General features: G+C 42.8%; 1 protein-coding gene across 1 annotated transcript in view; it reads right to left on the minus strand.

Moving 5' to 3' along the window:
- LOC120061868 (prominin-1-A-like) overlaps positions 1–21826 on the minus strand; it is a 113543-nt gene that overhangs the window by 63172 nt on the left and 28545 nt on the right. The window contains exons 2-4 of the mRNA XM_039011648.1: positions 14446–14504; positions 13763–13789; positions 4376–4581 (exon numbers count right to left, since the gene is read on the minus strand). Of these exons, the coding sequence (XP_038867576.1) occupies positions 4376–4581; positions 13763–13789; positions 14446–14504 (292 nt within the window). The remainder of the gene's footprint in view (positions 1–4375; positions 4582–13762; positions 13790–14445; positions 14505–21826) is intronic.

Consider the following 21826-nt stretch of genomic DNA (forward strand, 5'->3'; position numbering starts at 1 on the left):
GGTCAACTGCATTGGCAAATACTAGTTTGCAACTTGGTTCTGTAGTACTGGGCAAACTAAATGGTCTAGAAATAGACTGGTCTGGAAATTGACCAGTGGATCACATCATGGGTCCATTACGAGACAAGGGAACCTCTACTTACTGCAAACCATATAGGTCTAGCATGTCGTGATACTGATTATTCTACTGTGGTCCAAACATAATCAGTAGTCCCCATCCATTTTTTGAAGAATTGTATTTATTTGTTTTTTAGTATCGTGCATCAATCAGAGAATAAATGTATTAATTCAAAAACATTAGAAAGTCATGTGGTGGCTGGGACTGACATTTACAAAGTGATTAAGAATGTATGGTGAAGGCTTGACTGTGCTGCTCTATTTCAAGCCTGAGCTAAATATGAAATGGATGAGAGAGTACAGAGAGGACAAGCTGTCTTATCTTCCCTATCCTCTAGCATCTTTACCTCGACTGCAGTCAGTGCACCTGTCTGTCTGGTCAGATGTGTGACTTTAGACGAGACATTCAGCTCACTGTCCCTTCAAATATTTTATATCTAAAAGTGTTGTTTTTTCCGAGGGGTTCTGAACCAGTCGAACCTCATATCAGTGACACAACTAAAGGCAAATAGGACATACCTTACAAAACACGATTTCATGCTACACCAGCTTTTCAAAGACATCTTTGGCATACCAACCTACAATACGTGTACAAAACATTAAGAACACATTCCCCTTTGCCCTCAGAACACCCTGGAAGAACCAGTGACTCGGTCAATAAAAAAGTAGTCAGATGAAGCAGATGCTAAGCTACAGGACTGTTTTGCTAGCACAGACTGGAATATGTTCTGGGATTCTTCCGATGGCATACAACAGCTCATCAGGCATTGGCTTCATCAATAAGTGCAACGATGACGTCGTCCCCAGTGACCGTACGTGCATACCCCAACCAGAAGCCATGGATTTCAGGCAACATCCGCACTGAGCTAAAGGCTGCCGCTTTCAAGGAGCAGAACTCTAACCCGGAAGCTTGCAAGAAATCCTGCTATTCCCTGCGACAAACCATCAAACAGGCAAAGCATCAATACAGGACTAAGATTGAATGGTACTACACCGGCTCCGAAGCTCATCGGATGTGGCAGGGCTTGCAAACCATTACAGATTACAAAGGGAAGCACAGCTGAAACCTGCCCAGTGACATGAGCCTACGAGACAAGCTAAACTACTTCTACGCTCGCTTTGAGGCAAATAACACTGAAACATGCATGAGAGCACCAGCTGTTCTGGACGACTGTGTGATCACGCTCTCCGCAGCCGATGTGAGTAAGACCTTTAAACAGGTCAATATTTACCAGGCCGCAGGGCCAGACGGATTACTAGGACGTGTCAAGCGAGCATGCGTTGACCAACTGGCAAGTGTCTTCACTGACCTTATCAACCTCTCCCTGTCCGAGTCTGTAATAGCAACATGTTTTAAGCAGACCACCATAGTCCCTGTGCCCAAGAACACCAAGGTAACCTGCCTAAATAACTTCTGACCTGTAGCACTCACGTCTGTAGCCATGAAGTTCTTTGAAAGGCTGGTCATAGCTCACATCAATACCATTATCCCAGAAACCCTAGACCCACTCCAATTTGCATACCGCCCTAACAGATCCACAGATGATTCAACCTCTATTGCACTCCACACTGCCCTTTCCCACCTGGACAAAAGGAACACCTATGTGAGAATGCTATTCATTGACTACAGCTCAGCGTTCAACACCATAGTGTCCTCAAAGCTCATCAATAAGCTAAGAACCCTGGGACTAAACACCTCCCTCTGCAACTGGATCCTGGACTTCCTGACGGGCCACCCCCAGGTGGTAAGGGTAGGTAACACACATCCGCCATGCTGATCCTCAACACAGGGGCCCCTCGGGGTGTGTGCTCAGTCCCCTCCTGTACTCCCTGTTCACTCATGACTGTACGGCCAGGCACGACTCCAACACCATCATTAAGTTTGCCGATGACACAACAGTGGTAGGACTGATCACCGACAACGACAAGACAGCCTATAGGGAGGAGATCAGAGATCTGGTCGTGTGGTGCCAGGACAACAACCTCTCCCTTAACGTGATCAAGACAAAGGAGATGATTGTGGACTACAGGAAAAGGAGGACCGAGGACGCCCCCATTCTCATCGACGGAGCTGTAGTGGAGCAGGTTGAGAGCTTCAAGTTCCTTGGTGTCCACATCCCCAAGAAACTAACATGGGGACATTAAAGACAGTCGTGAAGAGGGCACAACAAAACCTATTCCCCCTCAGGAAACTGAAAAGGTTTGGCATGGGGCCTCAGATCCTCAAAATGTTCTACAGCAGCACCATCGAGAGCATCCTGACAGGTTGCATCACTGCCTGGTATGGCAACTGCTCGGCCTCCGACAGACGGTAGTGCGTACGGCCCAGTACATCACTGGGGCCAAGCTTCCTGCCATTCAGGACCTCTATACCAGGCGGTGTCAGAGGAAGGCCCTAAAAATTTTCAAAGACTCCAGCCACCCTAGTCATAGACTGTTCTCTCTGCTCCCGCATGGTAAGAGGTACCGGAGCACCACGTCTAGGTCCAAGAGGCTTCTAAACAGCTGCTACCCCCAAGCCATAAGACTCCTGAACATCTAATCAAATGGCTACCCCCCCCCCATACACACACACACTCTTTTACGCCGCTGCTACTCTCTGTTATTATCTATGCATAGTCACTTTAATAACTCTACCAACATGTACATATTACCTCAATTACCTCGACTAACCGGTACCCCCGCACATTGACTCTGTACCGGTACGCCCTGTATATAGTCTCGCTATTGTTATTTTACTGCTGCTCTTTATCTACTTGTTACTTTTATTTCTTATTCATATTTTTTAAACTGCATTGTTGGTTAGGGTCCTGTAAGTAAGCATTTCACTGTAAGGTCTACACCTGTTGTATTCGGCGCATGTGACTAATACAATTAGATTTGATTTGATTTGAATGGCAGACATACACAATCCATGTCTCAGTCTCAAGGCGTAAATATCCTTCTTTAACCTGTCTCCTCCCCTTCATCTACACTGATTGAAGTGGATTTAACAAGTGACATCGATAAGGGATCAGAGCTCTCACCTGGATTCACCTGGTCAGTCTATGTCATGGAAGGAGCAGGTGTTCTTAATGTTTTGTACACTCAGCGTATACTCCACACCTGAAAGCCTTATAGGCCTACACCTTCAAATAAGCATTTCACATTCAATCAAACAGTTCTTGGAAATAATGTAAAATACACCACCCCTGTCCTTTTTTATGCCTCATCCTCGCTCTCCCTCTCTAGTAATATTCCTGCAAGCCTTACACAAATCAAAACTCTTCTTGGAAATACCACCCCCCTGTCCTCAATGTAAAACATCCCTCAGCTCGAGAGGCAGTGTCCTCCTTCCTGTGCCCAGTGTAATTGCTTCATTAGAATCGGCGAGGAGTCTTTGTCTGGTGGCCCGGGGAGATTTAATACGGGCTCTAGGTGGTTTTTCTCTCTCAGACACTTGTCTCTGGGCAGCTAGGATTCCACTCTGGAATTTCTAATAATGCCCGCGCTCTCTCTCTCCAATAAAGTCGTAAAGTCAAGAACATCAAACAGAGAAAAGAAGCCTGGTGAATCCTCTCTCCTCCACCGTAGAGCCAGAGGCAAGCCACAGATACTGTCTGTATTGTTTCCATATTTGGCTATTTCTACTGCCTAGGCAATAATGTGCTGCAAGTACATTTGGCCGTTTGTTTCTCACAATCACCACTGGATATCTCATGTTCTGAGGTTTTTAAGGTGATGCAAGCCACTAGGTGATGTACTGTGTTCGCAAAAGCTTGTGAGGGAGAGCACTGAAGCAGGAACAGCACTAATTACGTCAAAAGACTGTTGAGAATGAGACTGAGTGAGAACGAGTAAAAATGTGTAGTATATCTCCATGTAAAATGTCAAACTCTACCTTGCTTATAAATGCAGTAGTGGGCCTTTTGAGGAAGATTTCCAGGCGGTCTCTTGATGTAAGCCATTATTAATATAAGCCATGATTAATGTGTGGTATTATAGTGTTACATTTACAGCACTGAGGTAGACCAGGTGGCTTCAAACCTTCTAGAGCAGCCTTCAAAGTTACCCAGTGTTTTCCCTAGATTATAATCCAGACGAGGCACAAAATACCCCCTAAAACAACACCCAGGGCCTGTTTAAATAACATTTTCAATTTAAACCCATTGAAGTCAAATACTTTTCAGCAGAAGGGGAATAGAACTAAGTGAACCCTCCTCGCCTATACAAAGGCAGGGGAAACGCTTTGAGTAGATATCAACGCATGTGGACTCACGTGATGACGAGCGAGGTGGCGAAGAGCAGTGTGGTGAGCAGGCCCCGTTGGCAGTCTGCGTTCTTCCGCTGGCGCTGGTGCATCTCGCCGCCACAGTTGTCGCAGCAGCGGCACAGGCAGAAGAAGAGGCCGACCAGGGGCAGCAGGACCACGAAGAGCAGGCCGAGCACGGCGCACACCACGAAACCTGTCTCGTAGTAGATGGCCTGGAGAGAAAAGGAGGAGTGGAGGGGGAGAGAGGGGGATGAGGGGAGAGGGGGAAGGAGAGAGAGGGAGTGAGGAGAGGGGTAGAAGTAGAGAGGGAGGAGTAGATGAGTCTAGAATGATGATGAGAGGCCACAGGTGGCATTGACAACACTTTACATGACTGCTAAGATGAACGTTTTTTAAATCTATATTAATTAACACAGTACATAGAACTCCGTAGCCTTGTTTGACAGTTTTTGCAATTTGGCCACAAAGCTGGACAACAGCGACGGCTGTGGAGATGTTATCCTCAAAATCAATGCCAAATGTGTGACGTGTCAAGCCAGTGGACACAGCACAGTGATGCCATTTGACGTAATTTCTGCGTCAGTGTGATTTGGATACTATTACATTCTATGCAGCAAACATGCAAATGATAGCAGGAATAATGCCATAAACAATGTCAAATCAATGGAAACATAAATTGAATTACATTTAGCATCAAAACAGCTTTAAATGAGGGCAGATCAACACAAAGGACACGCATTTAATCCAAAATAAAAAGGAGACAGAAATCTTTAGTTCAATAGGTACAATTTGTCTAAGGAATTTGGGACAAATTCTAGTGAAGGGGAAAGTAAGAATTAGTGCTACTAATGCTACTTCAGAAGTAGCAATGCTTCTTCGGTTAGCTAGGGGTGGGTTAGCTAGGTGAGATGGGGTAGGGATAATGACCATATGTGACCTGATTCATGAAACTAGGCGTATGTCGCAAGTCACGATTTCACAGGAGAGCCGTTTGAACCTAAAAAATATTTTTTATCAAAATGCGGTTTGTTTGGCAGAAATGCCTTCTAGAACATGTGAACTTTCATGTGCCTTAATAACAAACCTGTATGCCATCTGTAAATACGAAGAAAACTGTTAAGTTACGAGCCTTGTTGGTTAAGCCAGAGAAAAAGTGTGGCAACCTTCCTACTAGCCATGATTGGCTGAGATAATGAGTGGGCTGGAGTTCGGATTGGTCTGCCATATTGAAGGCTTCTGTCTATTTGTGCTCGTCAATCCGTGTTGGTAATCCTGTCGAGCGCGGCTTTTTAAAAATTGTATTGTGTAGTGGAGCTGTTTAAGTGTTGCTCTCCACTATGTGGAGGATCAAGTTTTGAAATCAGTGGAATTAGAGTATGATAGCTAAAGAGATGGAGAAAACACCTGTCTCAGGATTACATCTTCAAACTAAGGGCAACTGTGGTATGGCATTCCTGACAGGGAGACGCGTCCATCATGCATGATGATGTATACAGGTAAGATAGTCTAGCGTTAGCTAGCTACATTTTCAGATATTTCACGTGTCTAATTTTGACAGAAAGTGGTTTCATTTCAAGCTAAAGTGAACTGTTAGCTAGCTAGCTAACGTTAGCTGGCTGGCTCCCTAGCTGACGTTATTATTTGTTTCCCAGTTTGCTTTTCTAGTTAGAGCCTAATTGGACCTGGTTGGTTAGCTCCCAGCACTGTGGTATTGTTGGCACTTTGTTCATTGTTGTTTAACTAGCTAACGTTAGCTGGCTGGCTCATTAGCTAACGTTACGTGATGTGTGGGATCTTAAACGCTGTTTACCTAGCCAGGTTCATTGTTTACCTAGCCAGCTAGCTATATGTCTTAAAACTTCTTCTTGATAGGGGGCGCAATTGAAACATATGGCAAAATATGCGTACCCATTTTAAACTGCCTATTTCTCATCCCCCGAAACTAGAATATGCATATAATAGTCAGATTAGGATAGAAAACACTCTGAAGTTTCCAAAACTGTAAGAATTTTGTCTGTGAGTTAAACAGAACTTTTATTGCAGGTGAAAACCTGAGAAAATTTCAAGCAGGAAGTGGCACTAATTTTGAGAGCTCTGTGTTCGAAAGCCTTCCTATTGCATATGTGAAGTCTCATCAATAAGACCTCTTTTTCTATGTCTTCCCTAAGGTGTCAACAGCTTTTAGACGTAGTTTCAGGCCTTTATTTTGAAGGATGAGCTTGTAAGAGCAAATTGAGCAAGTGGACAGGTGGGGGCTCTCCGGGTGAATCATGCGTAAATCTGAAAAGGTAGCCATTGTTTCTCTCGCTCTAGTGAGAAGCCAACTGTGCCGGTCGATTTATTATCGAATAGATTTATGAAAAACACAATGAAGTTGGATCAGAAACAACGGTTGGCATGTTTATGTGGACATTATGGATATCATTTGGAATTTTTTTCGCCGTTGTCGCGAACACTTTTTCCTGTGAATTCCTGGGTCATGACGCAACAAACAAACGGAGTTATTTGGATGTGAAACATATCTTTATGGAACAAAAGGAACATTTGCTATCTAACTGGGAGTCTCGTGAGTGAAACCAACCGAAAATCAACTAAGGTAAACGATCCATTTGATTGCTTTGCTGGATGTTGTTACCGAGTTACCTGACGCTAGCTGTTCTTATTGTTTTGTCGAGCGATCGATACATTTACACAAATGCATGTATTGCTTTCGCTGTAAAGCATCATTTCAAAATCTGAGACGACAGATGGATTAAGGAAAGGCTAAGCTGTGTTTTGCAATACTCCACTTGTGATTTCATGAAATTATATTTTATGATTACCCTCTGGCGCTAGGCTAGGCTATGCTAGTCAGGGTTTTTAATGACAGAAAACCTGGATCCGGGATGGGTAGCAATGAAGTGTACTGTACTGTTAGCTAGCTAGCTAACGTTAGCTGACTGGCTCCCTAGCAGACGTTATTATTCCTTTCCCAGAGCTGTTTGCTTTTCTAGTTAGAGCCTAATGTTAGGCATTGTTGGCACTTTGTTCATTGTTGTTTAACTAGCTAACGTTAGCTGGCTGGCTCGTTAGCTAACGTGACGTGACGTGTGTACAACACCCGTTGAATATGGCTGGTGTCAGTAAACATCTGCAAAAATGCATAATGAAATTGTTACCAGCTGAGCTGGTTAGGCTGTTTTCATGTAATCGGGAGGTAAACAAATCATCGGCCAGAGCGTCAAGTGTGCCCTCCGAGAGCGAAACGAGATGGGTGGGGCTAAAGCTTAAGAGGGTGTGAACGGTGCTGAATGGGTGTAACAAAGAAGAGCTCTTCACTAAATACCAAAACATTCAAAGGTGATTTCCTCAAAAGTGAGGTTACAATTTGATCAACTTTCATAGCAGAATTACTTCCCCATTGTTCCTCAAATGCAGTGTATGATATACCATTTTGTAGCTCTGAGACTCTACTTTAATCCAATGTAAAAAACATAATTTCACATTTTGCTACCTGAGACCGAATCCAGGTGGTGAGTCACATATAGGCTTGAGCACATGGGCCGAACTTGAGAGCACTCAAATGATCCCGTTGGTTATCGTGAAACACTGTCTCCCATCTCCCCTTGTTATGTAAGGCTGCCGTCCCACTGATCTCCTCCTATGTCAACTGAAGTAAGCTAGGGCTTTGAAAATTGGATAGGGATCTGTAGTTCCTGCACCGTATGTAACTTGTCACAATGATGTTCAATGGGTTGCTTCGTTATGAAAGGATCAAAGGGGCCGCTATCAAAACGTTTGAATGACTTGGCCTCTTCTCATGGCTTTCCCTACTGATTCACTCTAATCTTAATCTTTTTAAAGGGCAACTGCACTTCCTGATTTGGTTTATTAAGAAATGCTAGTGGCCAACACTGACATCAAACGCGAGTTGGTTTTGGGGTGTGGTTTGATGTGCGTGTCTCTTGTGTGTGTTCGCAGGTGGGAAGTGTTAGCCAGATTATTTTACCAATTAGCTTCAGCTAGGCGACTGTGGCAAAGTTGGTTTGACTTTGGATAGCCAATCTCCGGGGCTTGTTAGACACAATGTAAATTAGACAATATTTTCATGTAGCACAACTTTTCTCATTAAATGCTTTCAATATTTGTTCCCGTATACGGGTTGAAAATGGCAAATTTAGACACTAATAGGCATCTAAATTGGAACATAGTGGCTGTACAGTAACCTGCTAAACATGACATTAGAGCTCTGGCTGTGCGCTTCTCAGTGCTGTATGGGTTTTGACTGACAGACGTTCAGAACTTGAGCACTGCGCGCAACAAGAAGTCCCCCCCCCCCCATCTCTACCGATAATCTGTGCAATTTAAGCAAATGTTTTGTTGTCTGAGTGAGGGAAGTGCTGTTAATGAAGATGACTCAATGTACTGTACTTTGAAAGATGAGATTATAATAAGGATTATAATAAATACCGCATTGATGTCATACAAGTATGCCAAACACGTCATATTACCAAATCATAAAAGTCATGTCATATACAGTGTCAACGTTTATGATCACTATGTTTGATGTACAGTTACAAGATGACATGGCGTCATACCCTGGCTTGTTCTGAACAGAATGAGCCTATGTTTGTTTATTGTGAAGAAAATGTGCCATGGCACACACACCTGAATGCACTCATGTCTCCATTCTATGCCCACCAAAATCAACATCCGTTTCTCTGAATTGCCTTGTAAAAGCCTAACACTGTAAGATCATATTTTATAACTTAGCTAGTCATGTTGGCAATAGAACAAGCTTTCAAATCATGCCCACCTGAACCAGATTGGGATTGATAACGGACAGTTTTTGGATTGCGAAAACAACAACAGTAATTGTGTGATGGCGGGGATGCAGAGTTGTGTTCCAAAGTAAACAACTATAGGTGTCTTTGCTCTAGTTCATCAACGGCACAGCTAGGAGAGCTCAAAAAAAGTACCTCATAGTTGGAGACACTTCTTTGAGTCATAAAAGTGCATTGAAATTGCTTACGAACTGTGCAAGCTTTGGAGAGGTGTATGGCCACTTGGAGACACCAGTTAGTCCTCACACTCAAACCCTTGTAATTGTTTTGTCTTATCTTGCATCTACCCCACATTTGACATGAAAAATCTTATCATGTTACAGAATGTAAAATCTATTTTTAGATGTTGTTATCAACAAATGCGGTGAAAAGTACACATTTTACGTGTAAAATGCACGTAAAATAAACAGTGTAATGTTTGGACTCAGTCTTGTGTCAGGTGAACTGTTGTGTACAGTCGTGGCCAGAGGTTTTGAGAATGACACAAATAATAATTTCCACAACGTTTGCTGCTTCAGTGTCTTTAGATATTTTTGTCAGATGTTACTATGGAATACTGAAGTATAATTACAAGCATTTCATAAGTGTCAAAGGCTTTTATTGACAATTACATGACGTTGATGCAAAGAGTCAATATTTTCAGTGTTGACCCTTCTTTTTCAAGACCTATGCAATGCTGTCAATTAACTTCTGGGCCACATCCTGACTGATGGCAGCCCATTCTTGCATAATCAATGCTTGGAGTTTGTCAGAATTTGTTCTCAATGGGATTAAGGTCTGGGGAGTTTCCTGGACATGGACCCAAAATATTGATGTTTTGTTCCCCGAGCCACTTAGTTATCACTTTTGGTGCTCCATCATGCTGGAAAAGGCATTGTTCGTCACCAAACGGTTCCTAGATGGTTGGAAGAAGTTGCTCTCGGAGGATGTGTTGGTACCATTCTTTATTCATGGCTGTGTTTCTTAGGCAAAATTGTGAGTGAGCCCACTCCCTTGGCTGAGAAGCAACCCCACACATGAATGGTCTCAGGATTCTTTACTGTTGGCATGACACAGGACTGATGGTAGCGCTCACTTTGTCTTCTCCGGACAAGCTTTTTTCCGGATGCCCCAAACAATCAGAGAAAATGACTTTACCCCAGTCCTCAGCAGTCCAATCCCTGTACCTTTTGCAGAATATCAGTCTGTCACTGATGTTTTTCCTAGAGAGAAGTGGCTTCTTTGCTGCCCTTCTTGACACCAGGCCATCCTCCAAAAGTCTTTGCCTCACTGTGCGTGCAGATGCACTCACACCTGCCTGCTGCCATTCCTGAGCAAGCTCTGTACTGGTGGTGCCCCGATCCCGCAGCTGAATCAACTTTAGGAGATGGTCCTGGCGCTTGCTGGACTTTCTTGGGCGCCCTTAAGCATTCTTCACAACAATTGAACCGCTCTCCTTGAAGTTCTTGATGATCCGATAAATGGTTGATTTAGGTGCAATCTTATCCTTGCCTGTGAAGCCCTTTTTGTGCAAAGCAATGATGACGGCATGTGTTTCCTTGCAGGTAACCATGGATGACAGAGGAAGAACAATGATTCCAAGCACCACCCTCCTTTTGAAGCTTCCAGTCTGTTATTCGAACTCAATCAGCATGACAGAGTGATCTCCAGCTTTGTCCTCGTCAACACTCACACCTGTGTTAACGAGAGAATCACTGACATGATGTCAGCTGGTCCTTTTGTGACAGGGCTGAAATGTAGTGGAAATGGGTATTTTGGGATTCAGTTCATTTGCATGGCAAAGAGGGACATTGCAATTAATTGCAATTCATCTGATCACTCTTCATAACATTCTGGAGTATATGCAAATTGCCATCATACAAACTGATGCAGCAGACTTTGTGAAAATTAACACTTGTGTCATTCTTTCTTCTGTAATAAACATTTCAATTGAACCCTACCCATATAGGCAAATTCGCCACGTGGTTTACACCTGACTTGAAAATGGAGTTGCGAGAAAAAAATAAGCAATTGCACTTGTTTGATAGAACCGGTGTTGCGTCAGTAACCTCCATTAGCCACTAGATGCGGTTATAATGAACAGATTGGTTTCTGTTTTCTTCCTACAAATGTGGCTCTATTCTTTGAACGGTTTAAGCCCCAAAAAAATATTACGACCCCGTCACTGAAAGATAGCAATCTCAGCAACACGTATGTGTCTTCTGTTTCCCTCAAGCCGCACAGGACTCATTAGACCAGAGTGAACAAGACCAGGCACTAAAATCAGACTGGTGGGAAAAGAACATCGTCAATTATGATGTTCTTTTCTACACAGAATATAATAACAAATTATTGCCTGATGATCTTCTGAAATTCCCAATAACTTTGATGCATTTCAGTCACTTCAAACCATACTTCCTTCAGATTGAAATTCTGTCAAAAGTACTGTCAGACTGATTTGTAATAGACTGTCATAGCCCCAATTAAAAAAGTAAACATTCGGCTTTGATTACATCCCTTTTTTTTTTACATGGTGGATCGCAATTATTATTTTTTTAATCTAAATGGGTCGCTGATCCAAAAAAGTTGGGGTACCCCTGGGTGAACATATTGTCCCATGTACATTGTGTAATTTACCGATGGTCCCTAACTAGCCCCATAGGGATATCCAAAGTCAACCCAAATTGACCACGAGCATTACGATTGGGTCGCGTGTAGCTGCAGCCTGAATTGATAATGACTTGTGTGCTGCCAGATGTGGGCATGTGGGCAGGGTTGAAACAAACCCAACCTTCATTTACACTGTGATGCAGTCACGGCCACAAGTTTCACAAGTTTCACAAAATTCCAAAATGATCCTAATTACATTTTGTAGTCAATTTTGACAGTAGAATAAATGTTTTTCTGACTCATATCAAATGCCACATTGGCTGTTTTCTAAATGAGAAGTTGTATTTTTAGTGGCAGTTGCTTGCTGCTTTGCCATTTAGCGCTTGGGCTCAAATCTATTCGGAACTTTTTCCACCTCTTCTCCTTTCCTCTTCTGCTAATTTCGAAATCTTTGGGGACAGTTTCTAAATCTCCAGCTGCTCAGTTAATCCAACTTCCAAAGCCACTATTTGGCTGAGTAAGCCTCACTGGGTATCAGTCAGGTAGTTCCTGGAGGCTATGGATAAAGAAAAATCCTGTCTTACCTAAAGCCCCCTTCGCCCTGGCTTCTTTTTCTCCACATTATCAGACGTGGTAAATCTCAGAGCTGGAGGGAATGTGTGACTTTTACTATAATGAACGAAGCAGCCACGTCTGACCAGCTCTGACGGTTTGGCCTCATCATTTGCCCATGGACGGTTTTGTTTGTCTTTGTTGAGGGTTCTGCACGTCCACTACAGTCGCATTTAGATGGATTTTTCTGTCAAATGCTTCCCACGGCTGTTTGAACTGGGTGGCAACTGGCAAGGGCACTTTGTGTAACTCAACGCTATGTGATCTGATTCATTTTCAAGGTTAAGATCCCAGGTGGGCCGTCCGCTACTCGCTTGCTACTGGCATTTGTCCAATTAGGGATGAAAACCCACACACAGCCATTCTCTCAGTGCATAACAAGGAGAGAAAAAGTGACTTAGACAAATGTTCTCTCCAGAATAACTGTCCGATTGCGAGAGAGTGTATCACAGGATGGTAATGGTAGCAGTAAACTGTCATCTCTGTCCGATCCTTAACAACAACCCTTTACATGGTTAAAACGGCGCTCTAAAGACTGCCCTTGACATAATGGTAAGAGATATGATGATAAGCGTCACCTAACCTCTCCAGTCTCCAGCAGGTTCGCCTACCGCATGGGAATGTGATATATGAGGGTCTTTATGGACTAGGACTGTACTGAATATGGGGTGGAGGGGGGTCAGTGTCTTAGGAATTAACTGGAGTTCTGGCCACATCAGCACATCTAGGGCTCAAGTGAGGCTCGGCATGGCAATGGTTTGACTGGCTGTCTGGGAGAGACGAGGGAAAAACACACTGCGGAGGATTCAGGAAACTACACGGCCTGACTGAATGGTTGCCATCGAAATCCCTGGTCCGAAACAAATCTGACTCTTTAAATTGCTCGTACACAGATATGAATTGTGCCTGTTATTGTACGACTGGCATGATCATATTAATGAAGGCACTTAACATGGTGTAGTATAAACCCATTGGGTATACAGTGACTGTCATATAACTTTGAATGGATTTCCAATGATGAACATAACCAAAGGTAGTTTCCAAGACCCCCAGCCCAGCTGGCAAAATTTGTCATGGGAAGTGCCAAGTAATGACTTCATTTTCGAATTGAAATCTGTTTTTCTGGTTGAAGAGATGCCAGATAACCACATCACAATCAGTTAGAGGTATTAGTCTAGTATGCTAAAAAGACGTGTGAACAAAATGTCATTTTGCCACAAGTGTACAACCTGACGTTATCCGTTGCAAAGTCTGACGTCATTGCAACCAGTTTTGCCCGCTGGGCAAATGGGAGAGCTAAAGGGATACTAGATGGGTGAGGGGTAGGTGGGGAAGGACATGGCGAAGCTAGGTAGTGTGCAGACTTTACCTGGAGCGTCAGAACAATGTTCTCTGGCTGAGGGTTGCCAAGTCAGATGAAGAAGGCATGCAGAAGACAAAGCCAACACAGAGTCAAAGAAAGGGCAAAGCCATAAAAACCAAATAATGAAGCAGAAAATCAAACTTAAAATTGACATGCATATCCAGACATTTGCACACAGACAAAGAGCACCGATAGACTTCAATATATTGTACACTCCATCTTTGAAGTCGTTTCAACGTTTTGGCACGCCATTGACTGTGGGGGCTTCAAAACAGTTTAATCCTGATTAATAAATAAATCATTAAAGTTCTGTCTGGAAACTTTCTAACACTTTTCTTCTGAAGATTCAGGAGAAACCTAGATCTTCAAAGAAAACAAGTTGTTAATTAAAGCTATTTATTGGACAAAAGCACAACTGATTTCTCCCTCTGTTTGTTTTCATACACAGTGCCAGAGGCAATTACTGTTTTTCCAGTGTACTAACACAAAGGACGGCCCTACCTTGGCTTCCACAAGCAATTAACACATTGCTTTAGAACAGAAAGGGCGGTGCCAATTTCGCAACATCTGAAATATGCGTCCTTTCCGTATTATAAGAAAAACTGTGAGACTAATGTGAAATCATAAAAACGTATAAACAACCACAGGCGAACATAAAACAGAGTGTGTGTACACAAACACACACTTACCTTCTGATACTCCGACTGAATGGCTCCAAATTTATCCTTGGCGACTTTGATGACGAGATCTGAAACAACATGGAGGAAACAGACACAGCGTGAAGCCCTATTGTCACAGCTCAGCACTGGCATAGTTGGTTACGCAAAATCATGTTCCCCCCATAAGTACAGTACAGAAACGTTTACAACACAACCGCCTGAGGACCACCTTCACCCTCTAAATTGTACAGTAGTAAATGATATATCATATCCATAGGGGTTCAGCCAAAGAGATACAAAATAATAACGTTCTATTTAATTATGTGTGTTCAGCAAAGCTATCCACTGATCTAGAAAACAAAAAGCTATTGCATCTTCACTAGCGGTGGATGAAACCTTATAGTAACTGTAGAACTGTAGACATCCACTTTTACTATGGACATGTTGAAGTAAAAATGTATTGTGCAGGTCAAATCTAAACACCTAACAAAGCTATAAAAAAAATATATAAAAAACACACGAAAGCTGTTCAGATTACGAAGCAAAAAAATCCAAAAGAACCCTTCGGTTCAATGTGAGGACAACATAGCCACTGATGTTATTTTGTTAGGAGTCAAACTGACATGAGGCAGAAGCAAAGTCATGGGGTGAAAGGGTCAAGCACCACGCTTTCGTGAAGTGAAAGGGTCAAGCACCACGCTTTCGTGAAGTGAAAGGGTCAAGCACCACACTTTCCGCGGACGTCATATTACTGAGACACACTGCTGAGGACAAAAATACTGCGACAACATTCTCCAAGATTGCCTCTCCTCCAACCCACTCGATGCCCTCTCTATGTGGCATATTGGGGGCATGAGCTTGATAGAGCATGGAGTGGGGTACTCTTCCCACAGCTATTTGACCTGCGGCAGGGTTGTTCATTTCTCACAAATGATGACAGCGTAGAGCAATGCTTCTCAGAGGCCTAAAGCGCCCTGGAATGAGATGGAAAAAGAAAGACAAGGGGCTTTCCTTTGCTGCAATGCAGGGTTTTTATCACAGGCAGAAATGGACAAAAATGCTAATAAAGACACGCTAAGGAAGGGAGGGAATCGTTGACAGGCACTTTTTTAGCAAAGATGGGCCATCTATTATTCAAAGGATGGGCTGTGTTTTAAGAGAGGAGGTCGCTTCGGGCTTCTCTTTCACCCAATTATTCTTGCTTTTATGAAGATCTGAGTGGCAAACTAACACGTGTTCCATGGAAAACCTACTTCATTGTCTTTGTCTTGACATTAAATTGTGTTGAAATTAGGACGTGTTCGCATATGATTGGCGCGTACATCCCTGTCCTTTCCAGAAAATAGTCATTAGTAAAAAATATTTTGACACATTGCTCACGTTTCCCCCATTGGTTTCCCCCCAGGGTTGAAAAGTGAATCTAAGAAAGACCTCTGGTTTCACTTTTCTGACAGTTCAATTTGACATTGAATCGACCACTGTCAATATCCCCTCACATTCTGATAAAGGGGGAAATCCATTAACCAGGTCAGTGGGTTTGCTCATCAGAAGATGACTTACACGCTGACCAAACCGGCCGCGTTGCGAGTTTTGCAAAAGAAAATTACAGACGTTTTTCCATTTTAGAGCTTGATGCGATGCAAGTCTCGCCTCTCCCATCTACTGATTGGTTTTTACGAACATATACCCTCGTGGGTGACTGCAAGATGAACGAGGTCCACATTTCACTCCAGTTCAGTCCACTCCAGTTCACTCCAGTTGCACCTTAAAGTTGGTTGCCAACCGCCATATCAAATCCACAGAAAAAGAAAGATGAACGAGGAGAGATTAAGAAAATTAACAAAGAACTAACTAGGTTTCCCCTTTTTATCTGTAGATTAATTGTCGGAGTAGGGAACACACAATTTTGTATGACTCAAAATGGGTAAAAATTCAAAAAAGATCCAGCTAAAAAAAGGACCATATGCATTTCAGGTAAAACAACCCAATGTTTACCTCCCTGGACAAATTAGATAGGAATGTTATTAATATAGTTGGTTCACGGTTGATTTTGGTATTTTAACCTGCGTGTCAAGAATGTGTCTGGTGGGATAGACAGAGCCGGTTTGGTCAGCCTGTTACAGATACCTTCTGTGTAATCACATTAGCTAGCTACCTACAGTACATATCAGGGTAGAGGGGCTGGCCTGCATAGCAAGCAGCAGCAGCTTAAAAGTAGTAATCTTATGGAGAAAAAAATGAATCTTAAAATATATATTTTTTATATACTCTTTTTTTTAGGATACACGTGAAATATAAAAAGAAATTGGCCAAATAAGGTATTTCAAAAACATTTTAAATACATTCCAACATATATTACAGAATGTATATAGAAATGTATGTAACATGAAACTCACAATATATGTTAAATGCATTGGGAGAAGTATTTAATGTATTTCAAAATACATTCTGAAATAAATTAAACAATATTTTCACATGTATTTATCAATATATTTTGAAAATAAATGTTAAAATGCATTTGGAAATGTTTTGTGAAATATATTACATTTGATTGTATTTGTAAGAAATGCAGTATATGTTTACATAAAATGTATGGCTAATAAAATACATTTGGCAAATCATATTGTAATGAAATGGTGACTGTCTTAACAATGGAGCTCTTTAGTATCACATGCACTTATGTCAGTCTCATTAAGACTGCAGTACTGGCAGTGTACAAGCTTAAACTTCATTGACAGAGTACAACATAGCACATGAACTGGCATGACACTTTCGCCCATGGGTGGCAAAAGGAAAGCTAACCCAAGGCCACGACTCCAACAAGCCATTGCCTCCAGATCCTCTAATAGGCTGCAATATACAGTGCATTCGGTTAGAATTCCGACACGTTGACATTTTCCAATTTATTTTACGCTACAGCCTTATTCTAAATTGATTAAATGCCCCCCCCCCCCATCAAACTACACACAATACATCATAATGACAAATGAAAGAAATAAAAATGAAATAAATCATTCTCTCTACTATTTTTCTGACATTTCACATTCTTAAAATAAAGTGGTGATCCTAACTGACCTAAGACAGAGAATTCTTACTAGGACTAAATGTCAGGAATTGTGAAAAACTGAGTTTAAATGTATTTGGCTAAGGTGTATGTAAACTTCTGACTTCAACTGTACATGATGAGATTATTGTGGATAAGGGCGAGATTATTTTATTTGTCAAACGGCAGCCGAGCCATGATCATCATGTCACCAGAATAAGACCCTCAATATTTATTGGAAAGGAACATCAAGCCAATCACAGTGCACTTTCACCACCTTGTGCTTTCCTGAGTCCTTGCGTGACTCCAAGTTTACTTCGATATAACGGTTATTATATAAATATTTGCGCATAAAGGTGTTTCCACTGCCATATCTGGCATAATTAATTTTACAGACACAAAAATATCCCACCATGTCGAACGGACAAATTGTCTGTCAGCATTTATTCATTTGTAGCGGCATTTCCTGTTTCCATCAGCTCGGTCGTGACTTTTTCCGTGCATCAGGTAATTCAAGAAATGGTTGGATGGTTAACCTGGGTATTGATCAATACGTAATGGGTAATTTAAGTGCCGCCCGAGTAGCGCAGCAGTCTAAGACACTCGATCCCAGGCTGTGTCACAGCCGGCCGCAACCAGGAGACCCATGAGACGGCGCATAATTGGCCCAGCGTCATCCGGATTAGGGGAGGGTTTTAGCCGGTCGGGATGTCCTTGTCCCATCGTACGCTAGCGACTCCTTGTGGCGGGCCGGCCGCATGCATGCTGACTTCGGTAGCCAGTTGTACGTTGTTTCCTCCGACACATTGGTGCGGCAGGCGTTAACTGTCATAACAGTTTACGCCTGTCACTCCAAATGAACGCTGCCATTATCTGCCACACGGGTTGCTACTAGCTACCTACAGTCGACATGATTTGACTGAAAATCTGAGTCAAGTGTTACTATTATCCCTGTGCTTCATTGAACCTCATGCTGTGTGGAGAAGAGGAAGCAAGCAATGAACAAAGGTGAGATTACTATTATGTTCACACAATTAATTCCAATTAGCATGTGTACACCCATGTCAGCTGCCGTGCTGCTAGCTGATTTGCTAATGGGATTAGCCCGAGGAGACTCTCTCACGCTAATGGAGAGAAACTGGCCTGCGACCTTTACCTCACTAACAGTGTTGTTAAGCGAATGAGACACAGGGCCATCTGTCCCAACTATGTGACAGTTCCTAATTTATTTCCTGTTCCACTTTGTGTGATGGACAATAGCCTCTTATGGCAATCCACACAGAGACAGGCAGGTATTGGAGGGCCTTGTTTGAGATTCTCTTGTCTTCATTTTGAGCTAATAACATTGTACTGGTCTGCTCTGTACTTAATACTGAGTTGGAGTTTAATTTTAGGATGTAAACCCCTTGTGTAACAATAGTTGTTTTTTTGGTCAGTCAAAGATGGCGGGTGGGTGAGAGAAGAGTGAGAGAAAGACTTCACTTCAAAGCTGGAAAGCCTCACGGCATAGGTAACACATTCTGCAGCTAGCGTTGACAGTGGTAGTGACAACCTCAAACTGACCACTCAGAAGTGATACAGTCTGCCCCGACCTCCCACTGAACCCAAAAAGAGTTAGACGTTTTGTAAACGCAAAAACGTAAACTCACAGCACATGGTACCGCAGCTGTTTGAAAAGCTTACATCTACATTGGAATTGTTATGTCTGGTTAAATATCCCAAAGCAACATCGTTTTTAAAAAAATACAATAATTAGGCATAATCAGGTTTTATTTCATTCATGCTTATAATAAGCCAAAGCGCAAATTATAGTTGAAATGTAGGACATGTTCAGCAAGTGTCATTGTCAGTTTTCCAAATGTAGAGATCTAGGGGATAACTCACTACTCGAACACTATGATATGTCATCAAGCATTACAATAAACATGCATAGATGCACTGATGAGGTATGCAGTAGCCTGTGCAGTAAAAGTATACTGTTGCGGGCTTGTCGGCAAGCTAGTTCACTGACCTAAAATGCCTGCACTCACCATAATCTGACTCATGACGACATCAAATTGTGCCCGACTTACTGTGACAACAATTATAAAGGCTGAAATGTAGACGACATGCAGTCGTAATATTCAGGGTAAAGCATAGTGATCCAATCCAGAAGAGATCCAATGGGTTTTGGAGTCAGGGGGGGATATAGTGATAGTAGGGCTTTAGAAACAGACACACAATGGAGGTCAGACGTTTGCTGTGCTATCACCCTCCTATTCTGCCAGCCCTAAACCCAGCTGACATGGTTTGAATATGGTGCATGAATTCCCATTCCTCAGGCGGATGTAAACAGTCCCTTAGGCCCAGTGGTAAACAAAAGAGCCGTGTCTCTTACTGTGTGACTCCAAGAGGTAGTAGAGCAAGGGGGGGGGGGGGGGGGGGTTAAATTACATAATTACATAATAAGACAGGTAGGACTCAATGCCAGTGGGAGACTAGATACTGTAACAGTACGGTAGGGTTCCCCATCCACTATTTCTGTACTAGCCTGGGCAGCTACTAGTGATCTTTATGGATGGATCTCCACTATAGTCTGGGCTTGATCCACACAAGTCCCCTGGCGAACGGTTCGTACATAAAACATTCTCCATTCAGGCTGGATTTCATGGCGAGAAGGCAAAAAAAAAAAGAAGGAAAATATGGCTACTTGCATTGTGAAACACCATTTTCCAACACCATGCTAGTGTGGCTAATACCTAGGAATGTTAGCCTTCTCGCCATTAAATCTAGTTAAGGAGGAAATCGAAGCCTTTTCCAGCCTGAGTGGAGAATGTTTTATGTAAGACCCGGGTCACCTGGGGACACGAGTGTATTACCAGCTGTGCACATCAAGCCCAGACGACAATGGAGATCCATAAAGCGGCTGCCCAAGCTACTTCTCTACCGGGCTAAACTCGGAAATCAATGTGCATCTGATTCATCTGATGGCTGACACCTACTCTGGGTCTGATATCACCTGACTCGAGACAGGGGTTGCTCCTTTTGATTTCAAAAGATCTGAAGGAATATAATAAATCAGTGATGGGAAAACACAGCAACGCAGGTCTCTTTTGAGAGCGAGATGATACCCAACTCTATGGTATTCACGTAATCGTGTAAGCCCAAGCAATGTTTTCTACACAAACAAATGTTCAGAAATCTCATCCGAACACTCAGGCACGTTTCACAGTTTGCTCCATGTACTGGAAAACTTCCTTTGCTGTCTCCCAGAGGACTTAAGACTGCTTTAATGTGACAAGGCGGAGGAGGTATTTGGACAACCTGTTGTGTCTTTGAGATGGATGGGATCCCCTGTGGGTATCGACCTCACTATTTTCAGAGGCGAAGGGAAATGTTTTATGGAGGCATAGATTAGAAGCACCTGTACAAAGGCAAACATTCCAGTGAATTACTCGCCTGATGACTAACCTTTCCTTCGACCTGAGGACGAGGCATCTAGGAGAGGTGTATGAATGTGTAGGTCTGAGGAGTGAATGAGTGAGTGTATGTGAGTGCGCTTGTGTATCGGGAGGCACTAATGACGAGCAGCTCTGGAAGGAGAGAAAGAAAAAGGGAGTGCGAGAGAGATATGGACGTGGATGGGATCCAAGCTCGGGCTCAGTGAATAGAATCGTCTAATCCTCCTCCATCAATGGCAGCGCAGCTCACATTTGCCTCTGATTAGGTTTCCCACCCACGCCACTTCTCTCCGTCTCCGTAACTCTATCTGTGGTAGCGTGGGGGAGCCAGCTAGCATCTCACCACCTCCGAGCCTGAGTGGTGGGTTTTACCGCAGCAGCATCTATATTCTCTATACCAGCCTTTGAGTGGAGATAAAGAGGAAAGAAAAAAAACCTTGCTTGATAAATATTTCATTGGAGTTTTCCCAGAGGTAGCCCATTTTGCTTAGGACGGGTGTGCAGCATCAAATGATTAGATAGATACCCACTGGGCACAGAAGTCAGTTCAACGTCTAGTTTTGATTTAGATTTGGTTGAGTTGTCGACTAACGTGAATTCAACATGAAATTAATGAACAAATTCACCATGTCATTGGACTTAAAAATAAATGCCTTTACTTTGAGGGCTTTTTGCAAATCCAATTCGTTTCCACGTTGATTCAACGTCACTACATAGATTTTGGGGTTTAAATGACATGGAAACAAAGTTGATTCAACCAGTTTTGCCCAGTAGGTAGGCTCTTACGAACAAAGAGCTCCTATAGGTTTCTACTGCATCCATATCTTTGCCTGTGTTAAACAGGATATCCTGCCTGCAGCACACCCTGCAAGAAAGTAGCAAGTGGGCAACCTCAGGGGTTGAGTTACCTGGGCTAATTCAAGTTCAA

The sequence above is a fragment of the Salvelinus namaycush genome, chromosome 17 (genome assembly GCF_016432855.1).
Source record: "Salvelinus namaycush isolate Seneca chromosome 17, SaNama_1.0, whole genome shotgun sequence".
NCBI lineage: Eukaryota > Metazoa > Chordata > Actinopteri > Salmoniformes > Salmonidae > Salvelinus > Salvelinus namaycush.